Raw genomic sequence first — 13,839 nt, forward strand, 5'->3', positions numbered from 1 at the left:
ATTACGTGCTTGACGTGAATACAAGGCTTTTTTTTATAAACACTTTTGTTCCATCGTCTACCGGATGTTCTTATTAATCTGTGATACCTGATAAAAAGGCGACAATATGTGATTAATCCGGCGAGTTAGCCGCAGGAAAGTTATAGCCAACAAAAAACAAATAAACATGCATATCAAAGTTCAATTTAAAGTTTTTTATGCATTATTTTTAATGGTTTTTAATTTACTGGTTTTTAGAAATATATAGTCAACCCTGATAAGATATAATCAAAGTCAAGTATTTAAAAGTTTTGATTAAAAATACGTATTTAGAAATGAAAAAAATCTATCAATTTTATTAAACTGATAAAATATGTGTTTTGCTATTTATTTTATTTCTTGAATTGTTTCATAAATAAAATAAACAGTAAGTTATTTTAATTTATTTCAATAAATTAAAAACCATAAAAATAATCAAAAAAAAGATATCTGAAAATCATAGATGTATAAATGTTACATTCACGACGTCAAATTTCTCACCTCTTCATACAAGAACTGTCAACTGTCAAAATTTACTCTTACAAGTTTTGTTTTAAAAATGTATTCGGTTATTACGGTAAAAAAGAATGCGAGTATTTAAAAATATTTTAACTACCCCGAGCGCTCGCAAGTAGAGTAGCTTTAGCGTATCAAAATATTATATGGTCTGGTTTTAGAGTTGCAGATTCTGTACTATTGATAATTATAATATTATAAACGGCTTGCCAATCTTAGCCGTAAAATTGGAAAAATTTAAGCTTAACACAATCTTATGGTCAGTTATTTTTAATCGTTTGTCATAATCGAAAACTCTACGATTGCGAGTGTAATATAGTAGTAAAGATACTGTAATGTTCTGAAAGCTGATAGGAAATTTACATGTGGTTCGATTAAAGCTGAAATGTACTAATATAGTATGGATATTGTAAAGAAGTCCACAGAATCAGTACGGAAATTAAATAGAATACTCAGTCGGCTCGTGTTGCATTAGAGGGTAAAAGTAAGTGTTTATTTAAAAAAAAAATTGGCTTGCAATTACGCAGAGATCTTTCAAAGTGTCCTTTGTGTATATTTTTTCAGAAACGAGATGACCTCAAAATTTTTTGCAACTTTTCCGACCATAATAATGATTTTTAAATTAAAAAATAAATCATACAACATAAATATTTATTGTACGGCTCTCTGTACTAAAATCGAAATTGCTCATTTTTGATCGCAACTATAGACGTCAAACTTGACAGTTTTTGTTTAAAGAGTCACATTGCAGGGTTTATCTTCTCCTTCAATGTGGATATTCCGACGTTCTGTAGGTTGGTCATGCGTAGTGCGGATAGGAGCCCAAGTGTGATGTCACGTGGGGAGGAGCCATAGAATGGGGGGAGTAGAGGTTGCCTCCACCGCCTCCCCAATTACTCCATGACGGTGACGGGAATATTGATGCTGTAACAAAGTGGTTTGCTAACCTGAGTTAATAATATGTAATAATAAAAATATTTTCACTACAGAGCTCATCGCACATCTAGTACCAGCTGAATTTATAGAATTTTTATTACAGTCCTTCTATCTTACAAAGACGATTTACGTGTAAAAATCTAAACAATATAATTAATATTATACGTTCACAACATTTTGTTGAGCGGTCTTCATTAAACAGAAAAGCTATAAGTAAATAATATGAATTGAGCACTCCAGCCAATTTTCGAAATATATCATTAAATGTTAAAGCGTGTCTACACCTGCACACATGTACGGACAGTGCGGTTCCCGTGTGTCTTAGAAGCACTATAGACAAGTTTGCAAACGGTTAGCGGGTAGTTCGCGTGTAAGTTATGTATGTAGGTATGTAAGTAAATGCTCTCGCGTAAATAATGTAAAGCGTAAATTCAAAGCCTGTCACGTGTCCGGTTCATAGTACGTGTACCTAAACGTATGGTCTGTCTAGAAATGCATTAATGACCTATACTGTGAAATTCCAAAAATGCCGTTTCACATAATTTTGCCGAGCGTGACTAGATGCGTGATGAGCTTTAGTATAAACACACGAAAAATAATACAAGTAGCAGTATACTTAATTTTATTGTTACTCAAATAAGTTCGAGGTTCAATGTATTTTACATAATATTACAAAAAAATACACGTACCTACACGCGGCACCGTATGATGTGACTATTGACAAGTTAAAAATATACCTAATTACTGTCGTAGTACATTTGAAGTAGTTACCGAATAAATTAATTTTTTCTGGTTTTGTCTTTGTAACAAGTTAGTTAGATATGTAAAAACAATTTAAGGCTAAGCTTAATACTTTTATCTATTTCTCTATTGCTATGACATTAGATATAGGTAGGGTTTTTTAAACATAGGGACGTTTAAAAGGAAAATATTCCTGTAGAAGAAGTGGCATACGTTAACAAACTGATTTACTAAAATTCACTTCTAAAGGATTAAAATCTGCAGTAGATATATTAATAAAATGTAGTTGTAAATACATTACATCTTCCAGCTTTTTTTTAAGAAAGTGTTTATAATAGGGTAGAAAGAATTGTATGGAATTTTTTTACGTATAAGTAAAGAAGGAAAAGTTTAAATATCGTCATTATTGTTCATTAATTGTCAGGGATCCTACATCTTCTGGTGTGATACTTATCCTTGGAAGACAGCCCGGTAATGATGGATACCAACGCACACCCTCAGCACATATTGGGAATCCCCGGATTCCCCGACGAACACACCAGTGTTCCTCGTCGCCCAAAGGCTAATCAAGGGAGAAACTGTCCCCGGAAATTTGTGAGACATGTATCTACGTTACAACCGTTCCTACCACAATGAAGTACAACACTTGTTCCTAAACACATAGCTGTCAATATTAACGGAACTTTATAAGCATGTTTCGTCCAGACTCGCGGCGATGTTATCACCGTGTGGAGATTGCCTCTGTTGAGTGATATTGAATTTGATTGCGCGGCGTGTCCATCGTCGGGATATACTCACTCGTGGAGTCGATCCTTTATTGCCAAAAGTGTCACCATACTGTGCCGCAAATGTAGTATCCACACGCAATAATGTATCTACTTGTATTGTTACAATATAAGTAAATGCATATACTTCAAAAAAAAGTTGAATTTCAAAAAAAATCGCGAATGCATTATTAGTTAGTCATCGTATTATTACCATCGCCAATCTTTATTAGTACTATTCTAGTATAATAAAGTAACTAGTATTTTAAAAACTACTGTTCCCAAAGTGGCTCTTATTTCACCACTGTCAGAACTTTAAAGTAGGCCATTACAAGAGACTGCAATTAAAGTAGTAGAAGCTGTTATATAACTAGGTGCCCCCGTTATGTAAATACGGGTACCTAGTTATTTGAAGTTTCTTGAAAACTTTATCTCGATTCATAACTTAAAAGCCTTGTACGAAATGACACGAAACAATAAATTAGTGAAACAATTAATGGCGTCAAATATTAGCTGATCATGGCGCAATTTTTTCTAATTCATTTTATTTTGTAATGGAAACAAGAGAGACACGTATAATACGTAATTTTTTTATTTTTGCTTTTTATTTCAGTATTGGGTTTCATAATTACCTTTAGTATTGCCTTTGGGATTGCCAACTTTTTTTTAAATAAATAAAAATCTGATTTATAGGGCTGACATGCAGCTGTTCTGAAAAAGCCCTTAAAAAAGATTAAAAAAAATAACAAACAGATTTCAGAGAGGGTAAATGAAGGATACCAACCTCATAAAAAGGACTGTCATTAAATAAAGCCTGTAAACTGAATTCTGTTTGCTACAAACATTGAACAACCTTTTTGAAGCGACCTATGTTGGCTTCGTTCAGAAATGTCCTAGTGAGGCTTGGGGATACCAACATTTGGTATAAAGTACAAATTTTGTGATGTGACAATAGGGATGCTTGATTGATATAATTAGTTTGTTTAACAAGAGCAACCTCACTCTCAGCTTAATGCCTATGCTACTCATACTTAGAAGAAGGGTGTAGGCCGTAGTCTACTATTCGAACTCTATTCGAAGTACTATTCGGGCTCGAACTTGGTCTCCATGAAAGGAAAGCCGAATTCTCACTCACCAGGCTATCACCGCTTGCTAGTAAGTAGATACTTGACCTTAATTTTGTTATACTAATAGGCTTACCGCATTTGTATTACTAAATATTCTACGCATTACTGCGGTAATGGTGATACCCACAATCGGAAACATTTGTTTTTTTAGAATTAAATATATTATTATATTTTTTTTTGTTATCACCATCTCGCATTGTTACTCAAAAGTACCTAAGCACCTATAAAGTTTATTTCAATATGACTATTTTAAATGATCGGTATAAGCCGAGCAAGGTTTAACCATTACAGCCCCGAACCGTACAGACCGTGTAGCCTTCTTGAAGCCAAATATTCCGAACGAATCGCATGGAACTGACATAACGCTTGTTCTTTACCTGACGATTTCTACCAGTTCACTAACGGTAAAGGCATTTATCCTCAAGCCAGGTTAAGAAACTTTAAACACAACATTTAAATAGGTGTTACGTGTCCGCATGAGAGCTACTATGATTCAGGCACAAAGACGAACATAAAAAGCGGTCTTATAACACCCCTCTTATTGCGTCGGTTTTTTAATGATATGCGCTCCACTTGTCCTTGTACATAAACGCCTTACAGGCTCCATCCAAGGCATTTTGCGAAAATGAATGTTTATTCCATTAAGTCAAGAGAGTGAGCAAGCCTTGCCGGTGACATCTCGCTTCGAGTACTAAGTCAATGTTTGAGCAGAAAGTGGATGCAGATTACACTTTGCTCTGCGCATGAAGGGTGCATGATATTAGCTAATACTACAAGTTATTTAAGTGGTTCGTTGTCTGGCCGTTAGTATGTTTAACTTCAGATTACTATGTGCTGGGTTCGGAGATACGAATCCAGTGGCTCTAAAAAATTAAGTTCTTGTTCTAACAATGATCGTTTAAGTTCACCAGCGCGAATTAGAGCAGGGTAATAAGCTCTAAATCACTCTCTTCTAGATGACTGGGCCCAGTAATGCGACATTCTGAGGCTGATGATGACAAGTGAGTCTGACCATCTTTAGCTTGTTAGTTGGTGCTTCCTTAGTTGTCAAAAAATCGATTGTCTGTAAATTCGGTTTACTGAAGATACTCGTAGTTAAACGTGACAACGTCATAAGAGAATACTGATGGAATGGTTGCATTTTTCAAAAGAAAGTTTTGATATTTATTTGTTTGATAGATATTTTGTATGGATATAGAAAGTAGATAGATTGAAATCACAATTGAATTGATCAAGTTACATTTATTTGTACGCATGAATACAATTATGTAATTTTTTTTTACAATGTACATAGTTTCTATCATCATCATTGCTAAAAACAATTGACACCACATTCACTTTTCACTGCACTTCATACTTGACGAAAACATGTAAATGTATTATTGTATAGCAGCTGTCCACGCGGACTCATTGCTCACTCAAGTAAGAGAGAGACAGATGTCGAACGCTACCGAGCGCGGAAGCCGATTGTGCCTCTTTGTCGCTCGTTCCGCGCTCTCGCTTGTACTTCAAGTCTTAAATGGAACGCCTCAGCGCGAGGTCACGCCGCATGTTGTCACGTTTTTTCGTGCGTGCAGCCGGCTCCATCGAATTATAAGACGATGTCACGTCAAAATGACTGACTGTCTTTCTAGCAGGGGGATTTTGGCTAAGTGGGACATTAAAAACGAAATCATGTTGTGCATTGGAACGCACAGTCTAAGCTCCGTGATAATCATTCATTAATATGATTGGTCGGAATGCACCTTTACTTATAATGTGTGTTCGGATGCTAAGTAAACAGTCATAAAATAATCATAGTGTTGTAAGTGAAACGACGAGTTGTCAAGTGAGAACAACCGTGAAACTGTAGTTGCGACTATTTGACGTATAATTGAGGTAGGTGCCTGCACACCTGTATCACCTACTTTAAAAATGCACCGTTTTGACCAATCAGAGGCTATTGAGAGATGACATAATCACGTCAAACCATTTAAGGAAATACTACCGAACCAACAATAACGCCTCGAGAGCTTAAATTGCTTCATGATGGGGCGCTATTGATTTGATCTTGGCATATATAATGCTTAAAGATTAAAGACTGAGGATTTATGCGGGAGTTATTTACTTTTTTAATTTTTTAAGGAGCATATTTCGACCATAGCTTGAAAGATATTCAAATAGTCAGATGCGTGATTCCTACTTTATTAAGCAGGTACATATTGGTATTAGCTTGACATCAAAATAGGAGATAAAATGATTTAACCTGTTGAACAGCTGCAGTCATAAAAGATTAAAAAAAATAGCGACATAAGTATATTTACACCAAATTAAAATTTTTAATTGGTAGCTATTTTTAAAATGAGTAAAAATGGTGTGAGATTTTACGGAGAAATTGATAACATGTCTGAAATATTTCTAGATTGGTAAAAACTTCGCAAAGGCTTCACACTATTCAAAAATAAGTAATCAACTGAAAAATATAAGTACCTGTTGACGTCGGCATTGCTGCGTGTGGGGCCATGAATGATGAGAGTTTGGCCGAATGGTGGTATGAGCTCATAAAGAGGTCACTCTGATACTTATATGCTGGGTCACTGGCCGCAGGCTGCGTGGCTGCAGCCAACCCTTGAAAGTCGAATTTGTACGCGTATCTTTTTCCGTGCACCTTCGTCATTATATTTTTGTCGTAGTAGTATCTGTGCCAATAAATAATAGTTAAAAACAAATTAATACCAATAATCATTGGACTTTCCAATTTGACTATTGGTACGTATTTTCGACGCACTTTCAATTGTAAATTTGGATAAGACCAACTATCTGTGCTACAAAAAAAAATGCAAGGAATAAAATCACTACAAAACTAAACACCAAATCTTTACTGCTCATCAAGCATCATTAATCAAACCCGGTAAATTTACTCCTTGCATTAAACTATTATTAAACTGGGACACACCTAGATATAAATATAATGTTCATATTATAATTGATCGCAAAGGCTTCGCGAAGCGAAATGGGTACCCGTACATCGCAATGCGGTACAAAATAGCACCTGATAGCTTTTAACCAAGGTTACCTCAGAGCTCTGCTGAGTTTGTCATAATTCATGTTCGGCTTAGATTTCCTCTCGCCCCAACGTCGCGCCACTTCGTCAGGGTCAGTGAGTTTGAACTCCCCATTGGTACCCTCCCAGGTGATGCAGCCGGCGTTACTAGAGTCACTCAGCAACTCAAGTAAGAACTGCCACAGTTGTATCTGTCCTGATCCTGAAAGAAATATACATTTATCTATATCCTTAGAAAGAGTGGAAGCATCTTGACATCTTTGCTTATTTTTAAGAGAGCAATATTAAAGCGTCATATAAAAAAAGGTACTCGTTTTAAGGGCTAAATTTCTTACCAGCCTCTTGATCTAACTAAGTTTTGTACTGAATTGCAACATCAAAATTTCGTAAATTTGTTAATAGTATGTATTAACAAATTTATTATTATATTATGTTTATTATTATACTGATTAAATTTAAATTATTTACAAAAACGCTGATTTCGTAGCGGTCAAAATGAGAGTTTATAAGTTTTTGAGACTCGTTTCTATCGACTCCATTGTGTCGCTTGATATCGTCGGATGTTCCTTTTGTAATTAATATTTTTATTTACAGCATGTTTTGCATATTTTGGTTTTAGGTTATTTTTATTAAAAAAATAAGTTAAATCGCTTGTTTTTTTGTTATTGGCATTTGATATGCCAATTCATGAGGAAAGTTAAATAAAAATACCATAAAACTCTCCACCTGTTGTTTTTTACATGAATACTAACAACTTTAGTTCTACGACTAATTTTTTCACTCGATAGTTTGTGATATATTCCAAATTCAATATTTTATATAGATACTCTACTTGTTTCTACTCTGTAATGTAGCATCGGCAACTTCGCGAACTGCTCGCAGCGGTATGGCAACAGTGTCGGTGGACTATGGTGACTGTTCCACTGATCACATGTATTTGTTTTCACAATGTAATGTCACTTTAAAGAAATAATAATATAATAATAATCTCTTTATTTCAGGCAGAGCCAATATTAATTCATTTAAAACAACAATTAGTATTAGTTAATATACAATATCGAAAAATAAAAATAAGATTTCAAAGATTCTAGTGGCATGTCATATATATAATAATAGTTATTTTTTTGTGTATGAAATAAATTAAAACTGAATTTTCAAATGTCGAAGAACAAAAGTTGTTATATTAATGATAGGAACTTCAAGGCCGAGAGCTTTCTGGTATTTTTTTATTTAAACCTGTATATACCTATTACCTAACATTTCATTACAACCCTTAGGAGCCGAGTTAACGGAGTTTTAGCGCGAACTAAGTACATGACGCGGTAGGTCGGGGCATATTGTCTAGAAGAGTGTTTGTTAGGAAAACTTATCTGAAGTTTTACGAAGACGATGTCTCCGGGAACCTATACTTAATCTTTAACGGAACCCTATCGATTCATATAGCCTTAGCATCTCTTTATGCCGTCTCCAAAAGTCTGGAAAGCTGAGGCATAGAAGCAGAAATAATTCAACGTCTATCCATCTATACACGAGGGGTGTATCGTAAGGAATAATGGGCAGGGTCGTTCCCACATGTTGTGATATTGGGCGGCTGTGTTACGAACACGCACGACTTGAGCCGAATGCGCCCGTCTGTAACTAAGTACCGTCAACACGACAAAGTATCTTTAATAAAATAACAGGCATATTTTTCCTGTTTATTCAGTTTTCAGATGCAGAATCTTTATATACTAAATTGATAAATCAAGTAGTAGTTAATCAAGCAAAATACCATGTCAAGCAAATCCCAAGAAGCCAGTGAACTTAAACGTCACAGTGGTCACGTTGCTGTAAAAAAAATTCCGGCGATGAACGTCCGTCGATTGAGAGGATGACGTTAAAAATGCAGTACTAATGGTTGTTATTGCGGTAAAAAAAATAATCATCTTGACAGTCTGACAGATGACAGTGCGTCATCCGTTGAAGATTATTTATTTTTCGCTAAAGTTTATGTTAAGTTTTTTTGTTTTAGATAAATAATAAAAAAATACCCTGTATAACTTATGTAAAGTGAATAAGAAATATTCAATAAAAAATATCAGGATGATGATTTAAAATTAGCCCCCCAACCCGCAAGCTAGCAGCGTGGTGATTGTTTGCTCCAAAACTATGAAAGATTCACAAATGAAATAATTTGCGTGAATTACTGATAGCACGTTACATGATCGGAAAATCGAAATAATCCTGCAATCAGGCAAATAAGAGTAGAATTTCATAACAACTGCACTTAAAAAGCTGTTATGATTATTGAATGAACTGTAGTGAAATCCGGTAGAATTGAATTGAAAAATAGAAGAACTCGTATTCTCACTCCCCAACGCTTTTGGCGACCATACATGCATAAAGGCAGTTTCACACGAGCGTGGCATCTCGTGATTTATCCGCAATCGATTATGTTGAAGTCATAGCGTTGCGCCTACCTCACCCTGTTGGGAGCTCGAGGCAGTGTCTGTTATGCCTCATCGGTTTAACGACTCTTGATTAATCGCCCATCAATGCAACTATAAAACCCTAAAGTGTAATCCAGTCATAAATACTATTATATGGTTTACAACGGATTATATCGTAAAACTGAGGTTTTTTTACGGTTATGTACTTTACTTATAATCTACAGATAACTGGAAGCGTAAGAAAAACATTTAAAAGCTTGGATAAAAATTTGTTCTTCTAGTCATCATTTCTTCATCTTTATCAATAATGAAGAAATATCATTACCAACCCATTACCCGTTATGGCCCAGAATAGAGCACGGATCTCTCAAAATAAGAATGGCCTACTCCCCAACATGCAACTAAGGATTAGTCCTTAGCCCAACATGCAAGTAAGGATTAGTCCTAAGTCCAACATGCAAGTAAGCATTAGTCCTAAGTCCAACATGCAAGTAAGGATTAGTCCTTAGTCCATCATGCAAGTAAGGATTACCTTCCTTAGTAAGAAGTCCTTACTTGCATGTTGGACTACGGCGTAATCCATTCTCAATTTTAGAGACGTAAGGACGAAGTAGTAGACTTCACATGCCCTTGAGAACATTGTGGACATATCTCAGGCACGCTGTTTCTTTCACAATGTTTTCCTTTACCGTTAAAGAAGTGATATTTAATTGCTTATTTATACATCTATATTATACTAGCTGTCCAGGTGAAGGAAGAATGCACAAACACACGGAAAATACACAAAGCAATTATAATATTAGTTAGGATACTGTTGATGTGAAAGATCTATAGGCGGAGGGTAAACCTGATTTTTGCCGTGGCGACGCAACGCCACGCTGTATGATAGAAATATATGTACTAGGTATACGTTGATGAAAATATAGATATGGAGTTGTCACCTTTTTAAACAAATTTTTGAATTAAAACATTTTGTATATGAAGAAAATAAATGTACATTAAATAAACTGTCATCATTTTCTGGAGAAAATTCGTAATATTGTATTTTTTTATCATGTCATATTTAGTTCCTGTCATAATCTGTACTTTTGTGCCTATTACTTGTACAAAATAATTTCGATGTTTCACATCTGCCAGGCGTCCCAATATATTTCAATTATAATACTAGTAAGGATGTGGAATGTGCACACGGGTGGTTTCCACCTTCGATTGATATTGTTTTTGTATATCTTTTTTATAACCATATACCATAAAAACAAGTACTTTTATAAATCAAAGTTCGTTTAGGTCTATTTAACTAAGACTCTACTACATTTAAAATTACTTTTTATTTTTAAGAAGGAATTGAGGAGCCTTTTCCTTTACTGTTTTTCACTGATAAGAATCATGGAGATCTTGTTCATTGCTCCGGTCTCCTAAATGAAACACAGGGCCTAAGGCACCCAAATACGCCGCGCTGCCGGTTCGATTAGAATTCTACGCAGTGATAGTTGCATTGGTATATAGTTATTAGGATTATAGTTAGTTCACAGTACACAGGTGAGTCGGGCGTGTGAACTGAGTTTAGTAATACGCGTAATTACGACCGGGCAGCTACGTGCCACGTGCCGTGAGTCGTGACTGTCCCACGAAAGGCACGCGGGCACGCTCCGTTTAGTAATGGTTCGTAATTATATGCTTTGATTTAAAGGTGTAACATTGGGCAAGGTAATTTATTTTAATTTGTATACCCCGCTAGGAATTTATAACCACGATGTTGATTTTTTATTGTGCAGCTTGTTTTTTTTTCCAGTAGTTTTACTAAACAATATCATTTCGCTCATTTTCTTTAAAGTTGTTTGTGAAATATTCTTTAATACACGTTTTAATTAGATTTTTTGTATGTATAACTAAGCCGTAATGTTCGAAATAAATATACCTGTTGCCTGTTGCTTGAAATTATTTACTAAAGAAACACCAAATTTAATAAATAAGTTTAAATAAATTGAAATGATTGTATATTACTATTTCGTGGTCAAATCCTGCAACAAAATTTTAATCAATCTATAACCGTTTGAACTAAATTTTGAAAACTCATAAGGTTTTGATGGCAATGCAAGTAAGTAAGCAAAGTTACATTTTAAGGCTAGTGTCGTACGTTTTAAATGAGAAACTTACTATGCTAAAGAACTTAAAATTTAAATTAATTCATGTAGGCCAAACACAAGTACTCATGTAGACTTGATACATACCTATATGTTTACATAATTGTAAGGTAAGGTGATAACTTCGTTTGCTAAATTAAACCTAAAGCTTCAAGGGTTCCAAACGCGCCCCGGTCTAAGAAGAGCCCACAACAAACTTAACTACTTACTTTTGCATTTATACTATTGGTAGTTGTGTACTTTAAACCTAAGATAACTTCACGTCAAATTTTATAAAAAGGTGTTGGGTCTAAATTAGGCATTATCAGGTATCTAATTTTCTTATTAAGTATAATATTACATTGCACATTATGTTGTATAGCCCACCAAACCCTATTGGGAAAGCGAACCAAGCGAAAGCTTCTTAAGATGTTGGTCGAAGCTTTTCGCGAGGAGACCATTGACTGAAACGACGATCGGAACAACAACGGTCGACTCAATATTTATTTATTATTATTTATTTATTACATCGGCAACCAGGCCGTTTGGACCACAATGCTGCTTGACGAAATAAATCAGCATGGCGCAGCGGTAGTACTTCCCCAGAGAAACTGTCACTAAAAGCTCTACTAACTAAAATGGAATACTAAAAAATACAATAAAAATAAAACATATATCTAAACGTAATAGACTACAATTCAAAGCGCGAAATTCAAAACACCCCGCAGCAAAAACCAAAAACAAATGTCACTTAAATTAACTATAGCTACATGTGTAGCTTGCCTGTTAGGAATTTTGAAACTGAGACAGCTTATACCCGTGTAAGAAAACGTAGGCGTCATTATATCCAAACTAATCGATACTATACTTAAAAATTTCTCGTCTTAACTTAAACTATACAGTTATAGCTATAACAATGGATAAATAGTTGTAGGAAAATATTTCAGGTATTGCCAGTAATCGAATCCTAGAGAACAACTGAAAAGAACAATGTTTATGAACAGCCCCAGGAAGTTAGGAAGTTTTTAAAAATGAGACAGCTTATACCCTGCGTAATAAAACGTAGTCTTCATTTTATCCAAACTAATCAATACTATACTTAAAAATTTCTTAAACTTAAACTATACTATAACTAAGCTATAGCTGTAACAATGGATAAATAGTTGTAGGAAAATATTTCAGGAATCCTAGAAACAACTGAAAAGAACAATGTTTGTGAACAGCCCCCAGGTGCCGTGATAAGTGAGTGGCGTGACCCTTTTCGACCTAGCGTTGTTAGAACATTAACTTTTTGACTTACCAACCGAGGGGTTGATCAGACAGATAATAGGTACACGTAATACACCCCCGTGAACTCAGACTTTCCCACACGATAATATGGAGTGGTGCGTTATCACACCAAATATCTATAAGTTTTAAGTAGTAGGTTATTAGGTACTATGGAATGCATGAGCAAGTTTTTTATCAATCTATCTAACTTAATTTGGGGCTGACGAATGTTATAAAGATCAATATTGTATAAATCGAGTTTGGTTTCTAACAGGAAACTGTCGGAAACTCTATTGTTTCTTATGGTACAGAAACGTGACTGTTACAAATGGTATGCAGCAAATTTAGATGCCATAGGAAGATGGTGCGCTGGAGAATAGGCCTAGAGCCAATATCACAGTGGCAACCGCCCACTCGACACAAAAACGTCTGCCACCAGCTCGATGGAGCGACGATTTCGTAAAGGCAGCTGTAACAGAAGCAGCCAGCTTAGTCTAGCCGTAAAATGCAATGGGTTGACGATAATGCCCGGAATATCTATTTTTAATTTTCCCACAGTAACTTCCTATGTACGTAGCTGAATTCGGTGCAGTCTTTCTCTATCTATGGTACTGTAAAAAGTACCATAGATTACAGTTGAGTATAATCTCCCACCCACTTGTGGAAGTTCCGCTTGAAATAAAAAATTGGTTTAGTCATTCTGAGGATTACCTCGCAATCTAAATAAAAATTCAAAATGGTATCAATGTTGTGCTATTGCTCAAATAATTTATTTTATTACGATTTTATTTATTTTTATTGGCTAGGATCAATGACCTCTATTATACTGCGCTGGACTGGTAATAAACACCTCCTTATTGAAATCATTTGATT

The 13,839-nt window shown here is 35.0% G+C and overlaps 1 protein-coding gene across 1 annotated transcript in view; it reads right to left on the reverse strand.

Moving 5' to 3' along the window:
* Positions 1–1,296: 1,296 nt before the first annotated feature.
* The window catches only part of LOC120636238 (DNA-binding protein D-ETS-3), a 118,715-nt gene continuing 106,172 nt past the window's right edge, over positions 1,297–13,839 (reverse strand). Inside the window, exons 7-9 of the mRNA XM_039907614.1 lie at positions 7,158–7,347; positions 6,572–6,780; positions 1,297–1,458 (exon numbers count right to left, since the gene is read on the reverse strand). Of these exons, the coding sequence (XP_039763548.1) occupies positions 1,334–1,458; positions 6,572–6,780; positions 7,158–7,347 (524 nt within the window). The 3' untranslated portion in view covers positions 1,297–1,333. The remainder of the gene's footprint in view (positions 1,459–6,571; positions 6,781–7,157; positions 7,348–13,839) is intronic.

Source organism: Pararge aegeria, chromosome Z, assembly GCF_905163445.1.
Source record: "Pararge aegeria chromosome Z, ilParAegt1.1, whole genome shotgun sequence".
Taxonomy (NCBI): domain Eukaryota; kingdom Metazoa; phylum Arthropoda; class Insecta; order Lepidoptera; family Nymphalidae; genus Pararge; species Pararge aegeria.